This window comes from Gossypium raimondii, chromosome 8 (genome assembly GCF_025698545.1).
Source record: "Gossypium raimondii isolate GPD5lz chromosome 8, ASM2569854v1, whole genome shotgun sequence".
Classification (NCBI taxonomy): Eukaryota; Viridiplantae; Streptophyta; class Magnoliopsida; order Malvales; family Malvaceae; genus Gossypium; species Gossypium raimondii.
The window spans coordinates 6010130-6026887 of NC_068572.1; the positions used below are offsets into that span (position 1 = coordinate 6010130).

At 35.2% G+C, this 16758-nt stretch overlaps 1 protein-coding gene across 4 annotated transcripts; it reads left to right on the forward strand.

Annotated features, from left to right (window-relative positions):
* Positions 1 to 876: 876 nt before the first annotated feature.
* On the forward strand, positions 877 to 5954 carry LOC105790521 (zinc finger protein CONSTANS-LIKE 9). 4 transcript variants are annotated; one of them, XM_012618162.2, is made up of 6 exons: positions 877 to 985; positions 1889 to 2625; positions 3271 to 3495; positions 4209 to 4513; positions 5177 to 5308; positions 5398 to 5954. In XM_012618162.2, the coding sequence occupies exons 2-5, from the start codon at positions 2032 to 2034 to the stop codon at positions 5304 to 5306; spliced, it is 1254 nt and encodes a 417-aa protein (XP_012473616.1). In that variant the 5' UTR covers positions 877 to 985; positions 1889 to 2031; the 3' UTR covers positions 5307 to 5308; positions 5398 to 5954. The 4 variants fall into 4 exon arrangements, with proteins under 4 accessions (XP_012473616.1, XP_012473618.1, XP_012473615.1 ...); XM_012618164.2 differs by having other exon boundaries at positions 1898 to 2625; XM_012618161.2 differs by having other exon boundaries at positions 891 to 1082.
* Positions 5955 to 16758: the final 10804 nt, after the last annotated feature.

Below are 16758 nucleotides of genomic sequence, written 5' to 3' on the forward strand. Positions count from 1 at the left end.
AATGAATTGAAGTGCAAAATAGATATGTGCAAGTTATGTGATCATGAAAGTTTTGATATGAATATGCATGTGATTTGACTTGAATTAGATTAGAGTAGAATGTTCGTATTGATGTATATATATATACTTGTACTATATTGATTTGAATTATGAAAATATCATTGAGTTTTATCGTTTAGTGTGCAGTTTATTTTTTTCGTGCGCATGTATAAGTAAATATCGAATAAAAGACCATAGAGAAAAAGGGATCATAAGATTTTAACAACACATTCCATTTGCTACTAACATTGTGGGAGAATCATGAACTCTTCGCAATGGTTTCTTTTTAACCATTCATCATAACATCAAGAAAATTGAAGCCAAAATGGATGCAACTACCATGATAAATTTATTACATAATACTTCTAAGTTTAATCCTTCTTCTATTTATATACTTAATATCTATTGATGCTAGGACTCTCACACATGTCTTTTGAAAGAGAAACCTTGATATCAATGCTCATGCTAGAAGCAACTTTCACACTTGATCTTCCTTGAATATGTTATAATTGAATGACTCTAGTTTGTATGTATGTAGTTGTATGTGAAATCTTTATTGCCACCATTGGTATGGTTGTAGTTCTCACTTTTTTCCTAGTTTTTTTAATACTACGTAGTCCTTCTTTCTACTTTTTAACATAAATATTTTATAAAATATAATTTTTTAATTATAGGAGGGACCAAGTAAAAGGCAGGGCCTGACTTTCCCTTTTCATGATTGAAAAGGACAAGGCCCCACTTTTATTTTCCCATTTTACCCTTTACATTAATTTTCATAACATTTTTTATTTTCTCTCTCTGCGCTTTTTATCAGCTTATGTCATCACATTTCCCGTATACGCCCACCAATTTCTATCTCTTTACACTTTTCATTAACTCAAAACAGAGAAAAAGCGAGAGAGAGAGAGAGATTCTGGAAAGCTCTTTGTTCAAGGGTTTCTCGTTGGTAATTCCCTTTTTTTTTTCTTTTTCTATAAATTTTCAAATTTGTTATCACTGCTACTGACCGATCTAGTGTCACCATCTTCTTTGGTTTTTTCACGGTAAATTTCTTCTTCTTTTTCTATTTTAGTTTTTAATCTGATTTTCCTTTCTGGGTCTTTTATTTTTTATTTTTGTCTTCACTCGATTTTGATTTTATTTCTGGGTTTTAGATTTAGTTTTATCTTTGGGTTTAGTATTTCTGGGTCTCTTGGTTTGAATAAGATCCTTTTATTTTCAAAACTTAATCTGTTTTGTGTTGTGTAATTTTGTTTTGATTATGGAGTTTAATTATGCGGGTTAAACTTAAAAGTTCTATTTTCCATTTGATTTATGATAAAATTTTACTCATTTTTTGGTTATTTTATTTGATTTCTGGTACTTTTTTTTTTACATTCTTTAAAATGTAATTGTTTTTTCTTATAATTCTGTTCTAGGAATGCTTGCTCCTCTGCTTTTTGCTTTTCATTAAGTGTTGAAATGGATATTCCTTTTCATTTTTTCCCTTTTATTTTCTTATTTTATCTCGACTGTTGTAGTCGTCATGGATGACTCTCTAAAATTTGGTGTTTGTACGTTTACACATTCAATAAATTATCGTTTATTTAATTCTGAGTGCTTCAAACTGTTCACTTTTTTGGCTGACATATAGAAAAATGGAAATGTTTACCCTTAATCACTGCTGTTTCATGTGATCACTTCCATGTTACTGACCCTGTTGCTATCATCAATTTATGTGCAAATTTGAAGTAAATGGAACTATCCATTTTGATATTCCATTTTTCTTGTTGGTTTCGCTTGCTTTTTAAATCAAAAGTAAACTGAGTTCCCTTGTAACAGCGACCTTTCTTTTCCCTATATGTTACAGGTATTGAAGTGCACGAAGAAATAGCAGAGTCGGGGATCATGGAGAAGCTACTTGCCATGGTTTATATATATTCTGCTTATAGTCCGTAAATTTTTGGAGAAAAGTTTTAGGCTTTGTTGTGGTGGAGTGCTGTGATTGCAAACATGGGTTACAATTGCGATTTCTGTGGGCATCAAAGGCCTGTGGTATATTGCCGGTCTGATGCAGCGTGTTTATGTTTATCATGTGATCGAAATGTCCATTCTGCTAATGCACTGTCGAGACGCCATTCAAGAACATTATTATGTGAGAGATGCAATTCACAGCCTGCTTTGGTTAGATGTACAGAGGAAAGGGTTTCCCTATGCGAAAACTGTGATTGGATAGGTCATGGTACATCTACCTCAAATTCGACACATAAGAGGCAAACAATCAATTGTTACTCTGGTTGTCCGTCATCTGCGGAACTTTCTTCCTTATGGCCCTTTTTTTGGCAGTCCCCTTCACCGGGTGAATCTACTTGTGAGAAGGAACTAGGTCTAATGAGCATCACTGAGAATATTGAAACGACTTCCTGGGGCCCTACAGGGAACACCGTTAGCCAGAATAAGAATAGTGCTGGTGTTGCAGAAGTTAATAATGACAATAATGCGGATATGGGAAGTGGCTGGGATGGGTCTTCTTCAATTCTGGAACTAAGATCTCCACCACTAGCTCTAGATCAGCCAGCTGGAGTAACTGATACGTCATTGCCCAAGGTAAATGACGAATTAGGAATATTTATCATTAGAGAATCAAGATAACTGTTATTGAGGTACTTTCGAGCCCTTGTTATTTGAGTTTCATGGGGCAGTATCAAAGAAATATGATAAGCATTTCGAGATCAATTTATTCTTCTGTTGTGCTTTATGTTGAAAAATATAACAGCAGATGCTCAGTGATAACTGTTCTTTCTGCTTAGGGAACAAGCTTGAGGTAAAGTGACATCATTTTTTCGAGATTAGTTCCTTTGGCAGAAGAACTTATGCTGATTTTGTTCCTTGCTTTCTTGATTATGTTTTATAGTGGAAATCAAAGGTCCATCTAAAGTATCTTTTAGAGCAACTTAAGTTTTAGGGTGATATTGCAGAAAACTAGTGAGGCATATGATTTTTAAATCAATAACCTCATCCTTTATTATATTTGTCATCTTTTCCTATATGTGCCATGTGTTTCTAAATTTGGACTCCAGACACTTATTTTACACACTCAAATGACTTTCTGGATTGTATGCTAATGCCACCTGTCTGGGCCGAGGTTATCTTGGAAGTTATCAAGATTTCATTTTATTCATAAAAAGAGTGATTAGAATAATTTATTCCATTTTGGGAACATTTGCTAATTTCTACTTTATTAACTTGTAGGTATCCTGCCCTCAAACAAAACGTCCATCGCTTTATGAAGATGATCTCTACGATGACTTCAACATGGATGAAGTTGATTTGAACCTTGATAATTATGAAGAACTCTTTGGAGTAGCTCTCAATCACTCAGAAGAACTTTTTGAGAGTGGTGGAATTGACAGCTTATTCAGGACGAATGACTTGTCTGCTGCTGATTCTGACTGTCGTGGTGCTGTGGCTGCTGAGGTTCTCTCTCCTCTTTTGATCTTTCTTTGTGGTTTCTGAATTGTCTTTTCTGATGATAGTATTGTCATTTTTCTAGAATATTTTTTGTGTTGTTATGATGTAGAGCAATTACTATATTTTCGGTTATCATTTTTTTTCTCAATTTGAAAATGGAAGTATTCCTTGCCAAATTTAAAATGGAGAAAGGTCTGATACGGTACCAAGAATCTTCAATTTTGACGTGATAAATTTACCACACCAAAGCTTGTCATCTTTCTACATCTTCATTTTGCAGTTTGCATGGTGATCAAAGATGCATATCCCTTTTCTACTCGGTTCTGTAGTATTTATAGGAAAACAACAAGTTCAGACATGATTTATGTACCGAAAGAAAATTTATTGTCCTATTTGCAGAGTCTTCATTGCAAATTGTGATTACTCTTTTGACAGAGTTGATCAATAGCCATAATTGATGATGTGATTATTGATTCCTCAAGTTTACAAATAGGTTAGCATTTGATCTTTCAGAGTCATCTTGGTAATTAATGAATTTTCTTCTTGTAAATTATGTATGTGACAACAGTTTGCTTAACAGCATTGACAATTTAATGTGCTTGGAGTTACATGCTTGTTTTGTCTTCCTTACGAATCACACTTTCAATAATGCCTGCCCCTGAGAATATCAAGTTCTTGGTAAATGTTCGTATGGTCAGTAACTGAATGTTTTTGTGCAGGGCTCATCTGTTGGACTTGTCAACGCAATCCAGCCAGCATGCAGCAATGGGGCATCTGCTGATTCTGTGATGAGCAATAAAACCGATTCAGTGCTTTGTTTCACTGGAAGGCAGGCTCATTCAAGCCTCTCATTTTCTGGCCTTACTGGAGAGAGTAGCGGAGCAGATTACCAAGATTGTGGGGCTTCATCAATGCTTCTCATGGGAGAGCCTCCTTGGTGCCCTCCATGTACTGAGAGCTCCTTCCAATCATCAACTCGAAGCAATGCTGTAATGCGTTACAAGGAAAAGAAGAAGACACGGAAGTAAGCATATGCCAATAACCCATATAAGGAAACGTGTCACCTGACATGTCTATTAGGTTGATGGCTTTACAAATTTCTGGAACTTACTGGTCTTCCTTTTAATTCCTCCCTGCTTCTAAATTTATAGTTCCGTGGATGTCAATTTAGTACAAACTAAGTACATAATCATGTCTTCATTCTTGTTGCTCTATTGCTCTTTCTAACTTCTCTCATGAGGACTTTTTGTATTTGCCTTCTAGTTTCAATTTATTGTGTGCTTTTCTATACAAGACAGAACAACACAACTCTGACATGCTGGCTCCAGATAAATATATTTAAATCGTTTTAACTTTTTTTTTTCTTAGTAGTATAATTGTTTCTCGGTGTCCTAGTCTGTATACTGTGCAGTTTAGTTACTATTCATGCCATTGAAGGATTTCATGTCACTGTGGTGCTCTTGGCCTTAGTAAGGAATGTTGATTTGCATTCCTGAGTCTTCATATGTGTATATTTATCAACAATTCATTTAGAAAGTTGATTGATATAAATTCTAAGCTCTTGGTCTTAATGTTTTATTTACCGCGAGTCTCGTTTGCAAGTTGAAACCCTCAGTCTTTTAGTATATAATTATTCCATCTGTTCAAGGAGTTTATATGTTTTAACTTCGTCCTTGTTGCATGACAGGTTTGAGAAGCGAGTGAGATATGCATCTCGCAAAGCAAGGGCTGATGTGAGAAAGCGTGTGAAGGGACGCTTTGTCAAAGCCGGTGATGCCTATGATTATGATCCATTGAACCAAACTCAAAGCTTCTGAGAGTAAGGTTTTCCAACCATGCTCTATTAGTTTGAAAAAATTGGTCTATTTATAATTAGTTAAAATGACAGATTGGTTGGTTGTATAACAGTGCTCCAGGTTTATACAGGAGACGTTGGATACACAAAAAAACACCATGAATAAATCGCTGAGACCTTGTTCTCCATTTCCATAAAAAAAAGACTGATGGATGGCGAGATAGGTCAGCCACATCTGCCTGCCATTGCAATCGAGCAAGTTCGCCTGCTCAGTGTTGGTTATGTTGACAATTATATATTCCTTCAGCTGGTTGTCAGCACTTTTATAAAAGCTGCCGATGCTGTTGCCGCCGCCACTGACATGCTAAGCTGGACTTACAATGTCAAGTCACAGGCAACAGCATGCAGCTATAATTTTGCCATTTGATTTCTGTTTTCTTTTGTGGGTATTTTTTTTTTATAATTGAATTGTATAGCTTAAGATCTTTGTATGCACGGTTGAGGATTTTAATGGCTGCTTTCCCGTTGCTCGAGTAATAGGTTGTAGGTCTTACATGCACTTGTAATTTTCTCATCCTTCTCTTTTTCTGGTATTATTTATATGTTAATACAAATTAATCTATTGTCAAAATTTTCTTTAAGATAATCAAAATTTTGACTCTTAACAAGATTTGGAGATGTTGCCATTATGTTACTCAAAGCTCAGTTTTGATCATCGAGATTCTATTTTATCTTATAAAATACGCAGGCAAAACCAGTTGCATGGTTTTATGATGATTGAGATAGATCATATAGTGTGTTAAGAGTATTTCATGAAATAACATTGTTTTATCTATAAAGGCAATTCTATTATAATAAACTGTATAATAATGATGTCTTTATGATTATTCTTGAATTGTCACTAGCCAAGCAACAATTGTATGTCAAGGCCAGGTGATAAGATGTTGTCATTGGTAAACGAGAGTTAAATGTATGAGTATGTATTAGACAACAATAATTGAACTAACACATTACGAGAATGTTCTCAGACTATTATATAAAAGTTATGATGTGGTGGTCCCTAATAAATAATGAAAAAGAATAGTAAAAGGCAAGTAAGGTCAAATCCTCAAGGACTGGATTTGCACAATGTCTTGTTCCGTAAAATCCTAGGTAGAATCTTGTCCAAGAAAACCTGCGTTCCTGGAAAAAAATAAGAAAATAATAGAATTAAAGATTTGGATTTGGAAACGAAAAATAAAATAAAAAAGAATTAAGAATATTGAATCAAAAATTCGAGAAATTAAAAATAGAGTTGAGAGAAAGGAAATTCTTATGGGAGGTTCCAGCCTCCATTTGTCTCGTTCCGCCTTAGGTTCAATCATCGGCTTTTAGATGATCCTTTCCAAACTGAATAAGCCAATTATAGTGGAAGAGGACGCCTACGACCACCAGCTCCAAGGATTTAGACTTACAATTTAGTGGAACCTAACTCTAGCCAACAATCGCTTCTGTGGGATCGTCTTATGCTAGATCAACGCTTCTCAATGGGGAATCTCACGCTATTTTGTCTCTTGGGCTGGTCAACCTCTGACGCAGTAAGCTAACGAACCGACTGTGCAACCTTTCCAAAACATACAAAGCGGCTACCTTTGCATACGTTGAAAAGCTTACTTCTTAAGGGACATGGACGAAAGCGTCAACCCCGTAGTGCGGAGAAATGATGAATACTCGGCATGGAGGCTAAGTATGGACTCTAAGCCTCAAGAACCCTTTTTGGGGAATATCGACAACCTTCACTAGATGAGTTGAAAACAAAAGCCTAGACTTTTGGGGGGAGAGTGTTTTCAGAAAAAGATGGATGTCTTTTGAGTCATTTCACCCCCTATTTATAGTGCTAGGGGAGATAGTCTAATTTTACTTAAACTCTCAAAATATAAATACATTTAATTGATGATAAATAAAATAAAATCCTAAAATTAAGTAATCCTTAATAATCATCTTAATATTAATTATCCTAATATAATTAAAATAGAGTCTGATAGAATAAAATCTCTTCTTTTTGCATTTCAACCATTGTTTCCACCATGCTTGCACTTTTGGCACCAACTTTTCCTTGTGTCGCACATTGGCCCATTTTATCTCTAAATTCACGCTTTTGGCCCTTAATTTTGCTTTTGCCTCAAATTTAGTCCCTATGAGATAAAAGATTATAAATAGCTCAAATTAGCAGGATCATACTCAGAATAAATACATAATTAATACATAAAATACGTTATTCTAGAGTGTTATCAAATTCCCCCTACTTAGCCCATGCTTGCCCTCAAGTATGGTTCCTATCTACTGTGAAAGTTAGATTCTGCCATAAAAGAAATACCACTCTAAAGTTTTATAAAAATCAGTCAAAAATGCATATGAAAAATAAAGAGAACTCTAAGCTTGCTTTAAGTAAAACAGAAAAAGTTTTCCAATTAATACACACAAAAATTAGAATCGACTTTAATTATTTAATGAAAATTAGATAAATTACCAAACCTACCAAGACACCCTTTTTGTTTCCTCCTTTAGTCCCCAAATTATTTTCTTTTTCTTTTTCTTTTCTTTTTTTATTTATTTTGATTTTGATTTTGATTTTGATTTATTTATTATTTATATTTTTTATGCTTTAGGAATATACTGAACCTTTTGACGCGAAGAGAGATGACAGCCAAGCACCCCACCCAGGTTACTCAGCCCAGTAGACTCCTAATTTATTATATTTTTTTCTTAAAAACACATCGAACCTTTTGACTTGAAGAGAGATGACAGTCAAACACCTCACCCCGGTTACTCAGCCCAACATGTTCTTAAAAATTAATTCCGGTTAGCGGAGTTTTACCTAACACGTCACACAACCTTTTGAAGCGAAATAGGATGACAACCCAAGCACCCTACCCCAGTTACTCAGTCAGTTACGTTTTTAAGCTGCACACATAACCACAGAAACATTAAACGACATTTTAATAATATTTTTTTATGAGGACTTTAGAGAAAAAAAAATCAAGTGTCAAAAATAAGTTTCAGTAATTACCTTAATAGTCATAAACATATTTTAGCATGCAAACATATTAAGTGTCCACTTTGTATTAAACTTGATTAATTTTATGAAAAGCAAGATAAAGTTAACTTTATGAATCACAATTAATTTTAGCCTGATAAGAATAAAACAGTGGAGATGGCATCAATTATGAAAAATTCGTAATTTCCTCAGAAAATAAGAATCATGCTTGTAGGTCAAACAGTAGACAACTTTTGGTAAAAATCTTGGGCATGAAAAAAGGAAGGAGATTCTAAAAAAATAAATATGGACAAAATGGAGCCTCAAGCAGCAGCACCAGCCAAAAATAATCACAGCAACAGAAACAACAACCTAAATCACAGCAGAAAATGATAGTAATAACGAAGAGTACCCCCCTACTGAAAGCACATTGTCCTCAATATGGACGAAAAGAAATAAATAGGTAGAAAAGTTCAGAAAAACTCCTCGTGTTGTTACTATCGATCACATATGATGGCTGGGGTGTAGAGAAATGGCACCATCGTGGGTTCATGGTGAAGAAGGGCTCGGCGGTGGCGCGGCTACGGGTCCGAACCATGGTGGTGGCGATCGATGGTGAGGGATAATGGTGGAGGGAAGAGCGGCGGCTATGGTGGTTTAGTGGGAAAAGGAAAGAAAAAAAAATTTAGGGTTGGGGGGTTAATTTGTGTTGAGGGGTGGTGCTTGGGCGCAGGGATAAGGGTGGTTGGCTGCAGGAATAGGGTAGTTTGGCTGCAGGCATTCTGGGCTGGAATAGTATCTGGAATAGAGGTTGTTTGGTACTATGGATAGGGCTGTTTGGTTCTATTTTTCTAGCTTTTTCCTTTTTCTTCGCATTTTCGCTCTGTTTTATCTAAGCAAAAGAAGAGAAATTTATTAATATCCAAATAAGTAATAAATAATAAAATAAAATAAAATAATAAATAAAGTAAAGAAAATAAATAAATAAATAAAAATTGGGTTGCCTCCCAACAAGTACTTATTTAACGACGTTAGCTCGACGCCGTTATTGGTTCTATGGTGGTTCCAAATGGATTTTCTTAACCGTGTGGGCTTGAAAATTATCATAAAATGGCTTCAACCGTTGGCCATTGACTATGAACCGCTTTTCAGATTCTTCACTCTCTATTTCAATCGCTCCATGTGTGAACACTTCAGTAACAATAAAAGGTCATTGTCATCGTGATCGAAGTTTACCTGTGAATAACTTTAATACGAAGTTATAAAGTAAAACTTTTTGTCCTACAAAAAAATGCTTCTGAGCTATTCTCTTATCGTGAAACAACTTTGTCTTGTCTTTATAAATGCGAGCATTCTCGTAGGCATTATTGTGAATTTCTTCTAATCTTGGATGTATAATTTCCTTGCCTTTCCTGCGGGTTCTAACTCCAACTCTGGAGCCTGTATAACAGAAGGTCACAGTTTAGTATTTGGAGATAATAACTCATTAACAAATTCAAATTTATCAAGTTTATAATTATCTCCATAATTGAATCAAAATTCTCTTCTACTAAAGAGTCAATTATGTCGATACGATTTACGCTCAAAATTTCGCTTGGATGGCTAATGGCGTTGTAGACATTAAACTTTATGATCTCCCCATCAAACTTCATCGTGAGAGTTCCACTTCAAACGCCGATTTTAGTACTAGCTGTACTAAGGAACGGTCGACCCAGTAGGAGATCTGAAGATCCGTGAGTGCTATCCTCCTCTATTTTGATCACATAAAAATCTGCAGGGAAAATAAGCTCGTTAACGTTTACCAGAACATCCTCAATGACTCCTTCTGGATACACAACAGATCTGTCCGCCAATTGAATGATAACACATGTTTTTGTCAAAAAAAACCCGCGTTAAGTGATTCATAAATAGAATATGGCATTACATTTATAGAAGCCCATAGATCACACATAGCCTTCTTAATTCCCAGATGGCCTATTTTGCATGGTATTGCAAACATGCCCATATCATTGTATTTTGCCGACATTTTCCGCTGTAACACTGTGGATACATTCTCACCAACATTCATCCTTTCATTACTTGTTAATTTTCGCTTGTTGGGGCAAAGCTCTTTAAGAAATTTAGCATACCGCGGTATTTGCTTGATGGCGTCCAACAACGGAATGTTGATCTCAAAATTCCTAAATATTTCAAGGATTTCTTTGTCCTCTTTACTTCTTCGACACTGGTTGAATCGTTCTGGAAATTAAGGTTGAATTTTAGGCAATAGAGGCTTCGGTCGTACCTGTTCGTCTTTCTCGAGTTTTTTCTGGGCGATTTATTGGCCAAGATTCCTATTAGGAATCAGTTTCAATACTTTCTGCTTCGCAACGTCACTGCATTCGTATTTTTCTAGGGTTTGGTTCTGTTTGTGACGTTAGCTTCCCTTGAAAGGTTAATTTCTCAATTGATGTGGTTAACTCTCTGATGGACATCTCAGTTTTCTGTTGGAAATCTTTCGTCTCTTTTTAGAAATTAAGAGTTTGTTGTTGAAAACCAAGAGCATTTGCTAACTTATTGACCATGGTTTCTAGAGAATTACCTGAACCTTGCGGCTGTTGCGGAAACTGATTTTGGTATGGCTGGTAATTTCGTGGATTGCCCCATAACTTAAGTTAGGATGATCCCGCCACCCTGGGTTGTAGGTATTAGAGTAAGGGTCGTATCGCCTTTGTGGCGGCCCAGGAAAATTTCCCACAGCATCCAGATGGGCCGTGGTATCATCATACAAACTAGGACATGTATCAGTTGCATCATCAGGTGTAGCACATATTTCATATAATCGGGCTATCTTCGCTTTTTCTGCAATAAGAGAGTTCATCATATTAATAAGTCTATCAACTTTATCCTTTAAGGTTGAATTACTTAGCTGGTGAACCCTTCTAGGAGGTTCAGTATTGGCTCGGAACTGCTGAGAATTTGTAGTCATCGTGGAGATAAAGTCTCTCCCTTGTTGGGTAGTCATGTTGATCAATGCTCCTCCACTAGCGGCGTCTACCATATTCATCTTCATGGGCTTCAAACCTTCGTAAAAGTATTGGAGGAGAGATTGCTCCGTTTTACCATATTGTGGGCAGCAGCTTGTACACAACTTCTTAAATCTCTCCCAATAAGCGTAAAGGGACACAGCTTCTTTTTGTCTTATTCCAACGATCTCTCTTCTTAGCTCAGCTGCTCGAGACGCCTGGAAAGAACCTATTCAAAAAAAACGAGATAGATCAGCCCAAGTTGTAATAGATCCAGGGTAAATAAAATAACCATTCCTTAGCGGAATCTGCTAGAGAGAAAGAGAAAGCACGCAATTTAATCTGATCCTTAATTACCCCTTGAGGTTTCATCTAAGACAAACTATATGAAACTATTTCAGATGTTTGTAGGGATTTTCATTTTGCAACCCACGAAAAGTTGGCAGTAACTGGATTAGACCTGAATTCAACTCAAAACCGGCATCCACAGTAGGGTACGCGATGCACAATGGTGGTTGTTCTGCCGGAGCTTCGGCCAGTCGCCAAATCGTTTAAGCCATTGGTTGGTGTGCAAGATTTGGGTTTTCATTAACCCTAGCGTTAAACACTTCTTCTAGTGAGTCAACTTCTACTTTTTCGCTTTGAAGTGTTCCAGTAGGGTTTTCGTTAACCCTGGACTCAACTTCGTCGTCGACTTCGATTTCTGACGGTGAGTTACTTTGAGTTCCAACCACCGCTGATTGATTTTTCTGTAACTTTGTCTCCCTGCAATTGGCTCTAGTAGTCTTCTCAATTTCTGAATCGAACGCAAAGGTACCTGGAGCAGATCTGGTTATAATAAACAAAAAACAAGTTTAGTACATTGCAAGTCCTCGGCAACGGCTCCAAAATTTGATGCGGTTGTTAAAAGCACCAAAAATATCCTATCCCTAATAAATAATGAAAAAGAAGTAAAAGGGAAGTAGGGTCAAATCCTCAAGGACTAGATTTGCACAATGTCTTGTTCTGTGAAATCTCAGGCAGAATCTTGCCCAAGAAAACCTGCGTTCCTGGAAAAAAATAAGAAAATAACATATTTAAATGTTTGGATCTAGAAACAAAAATAAAATAAAAATAGAATTAAGAATATTGAATCAAAAATTTGAGAAATTAAAAATAGAGTTGAGAGAAATGAAATTCTTATGGGAAGTTCCAGCCTCAGTTGTCTCGTTCCGCATTGGGTTCAATCCTAGGCTTTTAGATAATCCTTCCCAAATCGAATAAGCCAGTTATAGTGGAAGAGGACGTCTACGACCACCAGCTCCAAGGATTTAGACTTACGATTTAGTAGAACTTGACTCTAGCCAACAATCGCTTCTGTGGGATCGTCTTATGCTAGATCAACGCTTCTCAATGGGGAATCCCACGCCATTTTGTCTCTTGGGCTGGTCAACCTCTGACGCAGTAAGCTAACGAATCGACTGTGCAACCTTCCCAAAACATACAAAGCGGCCGCCTTTGCATACGTTGAAAAGCTTACTTCTTAAGGGACATGGACGGAAGCGTCAGCCCCGTAGTGCAGAGAAATAAGGAATACTCGACGAGAAGGCTAAGTACGGACTCTAAGCCTTAAGAACCCTTTTTGAGGAATATTGACAACCTTCGGCTAGATGGGTTTAGTGGCTCATGGTTGTGGTGGAAAAGAAAATAAATAAAATAAAAATAGATATTTTATTGAAAGGAAATATGAGGAGAACAAAAGCCTAAACTTTTGGGGGAGAGTGTTTTCAGAAAAAGATGGATGCATTTTGAGTCACTTCACCCCCTATTTATAGTGCTAGGGGATATAGTTTAATCCTACTTAAACTCCCAAAAGATAAATACATTTAATTGAAGATAAATAAAGATAAATAAAATTAAATCCTAAAATTAAATAATCCTTAATAATTATCTTAATATTAATTATCCTAATATAATTAAAATAGAGTCTGATAGAATAAAATATATTCTTTTTGAATTTCAACCCTTGTTTCCTTCATGCTTGCACTTTTGGCACCAACTTTTCCTTGTGTCGCACATTGGCCCATTTTATCTCTAAATTCACGCTTCTGGCCATTAATTTTGCTTTTGTCTCAAATTTAGTCCCTATGAGATAAAAGATCATAAATAGCTCAAATTAGCAGGATCATACTCAGAATAAATACATAATTAATACATAAAAATAAGTTATTCTAGAGTGTTATCAAGTCACATCAACTTTCATAGTGATAATGACGTATGTGATATTTAAACTTAAGGCTATCATAGTTTTCAATATCAAGAATTGTATATTTTAATGCGATTAAACATCTTTTATTTTAGAGCCTATTGTTGGATATACCACAAACTATATAGTGAGATTTGAGTAACGGAGATATGATTTGTCCCTTCTACGTTTGATATCTTGGGCCATTGATAGAATTAAAATAAAAATATATGATCATGCTCAAATTAATTGATATGAGATATCATACTTATTTGCATATCGTAGTTTTTTTGTATATATGTATTTAAGAAACAAGAGATTAAATTGTACAAGTATATCGATTTATAATTTATGTTCAATCTAGATATTACATGTAAAGAGATGGACTATATGGTAACATTATCACAAAATCTTTTTATCAAATTATAATTTTTACAACTTAAATAACAGCAATACATTGCTAGATGCAACTAATTTTGTAATATTAAAAGTGTTTTAATATTGCCGGCAATATTACAAGATCCTACATAGTTGCACCTTATAATCGAAACGGTGGATGATAATAAGTCGTCCGTTATAATAGTAAATCTTTTAGGTTTTCAAGATTGCTGTGAGGGAAGGCTTTTTATTTTGAATAATAATAAATATTGGGTAAATTATCTTTTAGTCCTTACAGGTGGGAAAATTGATTGATGACAAATTAAATGATGTGGCGAAAATTTGCACGTGTCATCTCTTTATTAGTTTGACGCCATCTCATTAACAGTGTTAAAAGCAAGTATTATTTTAATAAACAAAATTAAAGGTATCAAAATGAATAACTTGAAAGTATAGATATCAAATTGATAAATTTATTGAAGTACAGAAGTAAATCTTAGAACACTGTTCAACGACAATCAATGATAAGTTAACATAAATAGACGATCAATCAATTAATGCGGTCAACTGTTAACGACCACATTATCAATCATATAGGTAAAGACAAATATATGAAAAAAAAATATTTGGTCTAAAGGTGTTAATGAACTAAGCAGTTGAACTTACTTTAGGTCGAGCTTAAGTTTAATATTTTCAAGCTCAATTTGACTCGTGTTACTATTAAAAAATATAAATTTTTATATTTATATTTATATTTATATTTTTTAAACAATAAGTCAATTTGAGTGATCGAGCCCGAAACCATACCTATAACTCTTTTGAAATCAAACTTAAATCAATCTCGATCTCAACCAGAAAATCATAAAATGGTACCTAAAACTTTTATATACCATTTTTGGTATATAAAAAAAAACCCTAAGTAAAAAAATGGATTGAATTGCATATAAATTTTGTTTTTTAAATAATTACTGGATTAGGTCGTTTTTTTGTAAGATTACGGGATTGAGCCGAAATAACGAAAAACGCTTCTAGCTGGAAGTATTTTTAGATGATTTCCAGAAAAACGCTTCCAACTGGAAGTATTTTCCCCCAACGATCACTCCTAACTGTTATTTAATTAGTCATTGAAACCAACGACTCTCCCTCCCAAACGGCCATATTTTTTTTATATAAACCCCTCCCTTTCATTTTATTTTTCAATTCAATCTCAACTATCTCTCTCTCACATTCTCAAATTTCTCTCAATTCCCTCTTAATTTCTCACTCAAATTTTATTTCTCTCTCAACTCTTTTTTTTATTAAAGTTGTATTAAGATTTTCGTAAATTATTTTTTCTATTACAATTTATTTCGTGTTTTTTTAAATTAGCAAAGACAAAATCTCTAATCTGTTTGGATGGCAAGCACATTTCGATCGATCAATTGCAAATTGTAAGAATTTTTTTATTATATTGAATCTAATTTAATTTAAATATTTTCTTCTTATATTGGAATTTAATATTTTGAATTTTTTTTATATATAGGCGGAAGATCAAATTTTGAAGACGTATATTCGTAATCTACCCACTCCTCCACCACCCTTAATCAAACCCTATTTAAAAGATGTGAGATTTTTGTACGTGGCCATTATGGGTAAGGGGAGTAAATTGGACCCCACACTTGTAAGCGCGTTGGTAGAAAGGTGGAGACCCGAGATGCACACATTCTATCTTCCATGCGGCAAGTGTACTATCACTCTGAAGGATGTGCAGTTACAGCTTGGTTTACCGGTGGATAGGCCAGTAGTGACTGGGTTAATTTACGCAGTCAATTGGAGAGACGTGTACAAGCAACCTTTGGGGAGGGTTTCGGAAATGATTTATAAAGCCTGGATAGATATGAATTGGTTAAAAAGAAATTTCGGTGGGCTCAATGAAGATTCAAGTGAAGTCCAAAGAGAACAACACGTTCGAGCGTACATCCTTATGATCATCGGGGGTCTCCTAATGCCCGATAAGTCACGAAATTTGTCCATCTAAGGTGACTACTAAAACTCGTCGACTTTAAAGAAGCACGCGAACTCAGTTGGAGGTCAATCGTGTTGACAACGTTATACCAGGAGATGTGTCGGGCGACGGAACCACAAAAAATTCAAATCGGTGGTTGTATGCTTCTACTGCAATCATAGGTGTGATACTGGCTACCATTTTTACGTCATCGAGCAGATTACCCTTATACATTCTCACTCGTAACAAGGTAAAATCCATTAGATAATATAATTACTATAATAAATTTATTTAAATTTTAAATTATTGTGTTAACATATTATTTCAATAGGTAGAACCATGAGTTAAGTTACGTGGGACTACCCGATAAGCTTCGATATATACGGCTTCTGTTAGACCAACGATTGGAAGCAAATGTATGTACTTTTTAAATTTGAATTATATAATATTAACGTAGTTTATTAAAAAATTAATAGTATATATATAGCTAATATTTTTTATTTTAATATAATTTGAATGAACGTCATACTCCGATCTGACAATTCAAGAATGCATCCCGTCCGAATTCTTGGTGAATCCCAACATCTGGCATGTGAAGGTGAAATTGGTAGTGTAAGCTACGGTGGAGATGCATGAGTCGGATAGTGTTGCAGCAATTCGGGTTTAGGCAATCGATTCTGCTGGCACCCTAAGACATCGAAGATCTACATCATATCAACTTGTGGAAGAGAATGAATAAGCATTGGCCTACATTTCATGCGCAATATATCAAGATTTGGAATAATAGGAACGAGTTTTTACCTACTCCCAAGGCCATTATCGCTCTGGAGTTAACTTGCGGTTTAAAGTACATGTCACAGTTTAAGG

Bases quoted from the DNA above. Each gene is read 5' to 3' on its own strand.
- LOC105790521 (XM_012618162.2), top strand. From the start codon at position 2,032: ATGGGTTACAATTGCGATTTCTGTGGGCATCAAAGGCCTGTGGTATAT. The intron at 2,626-3,270 runs GTAAATGACGAA...ATTAACTTGTAG, and splicing joins CTGATACGTCATTGCCCAAG to GTATCCTGCCCTCAAACAAA. The intron at 3,496-4,208 runs GTTCTCTCTCCT...GTTTTTGTGCAG, and splicing joins GTGGTGCTGTGGCTGCTGAG to GGCTCATCTGTTGGACTTGT.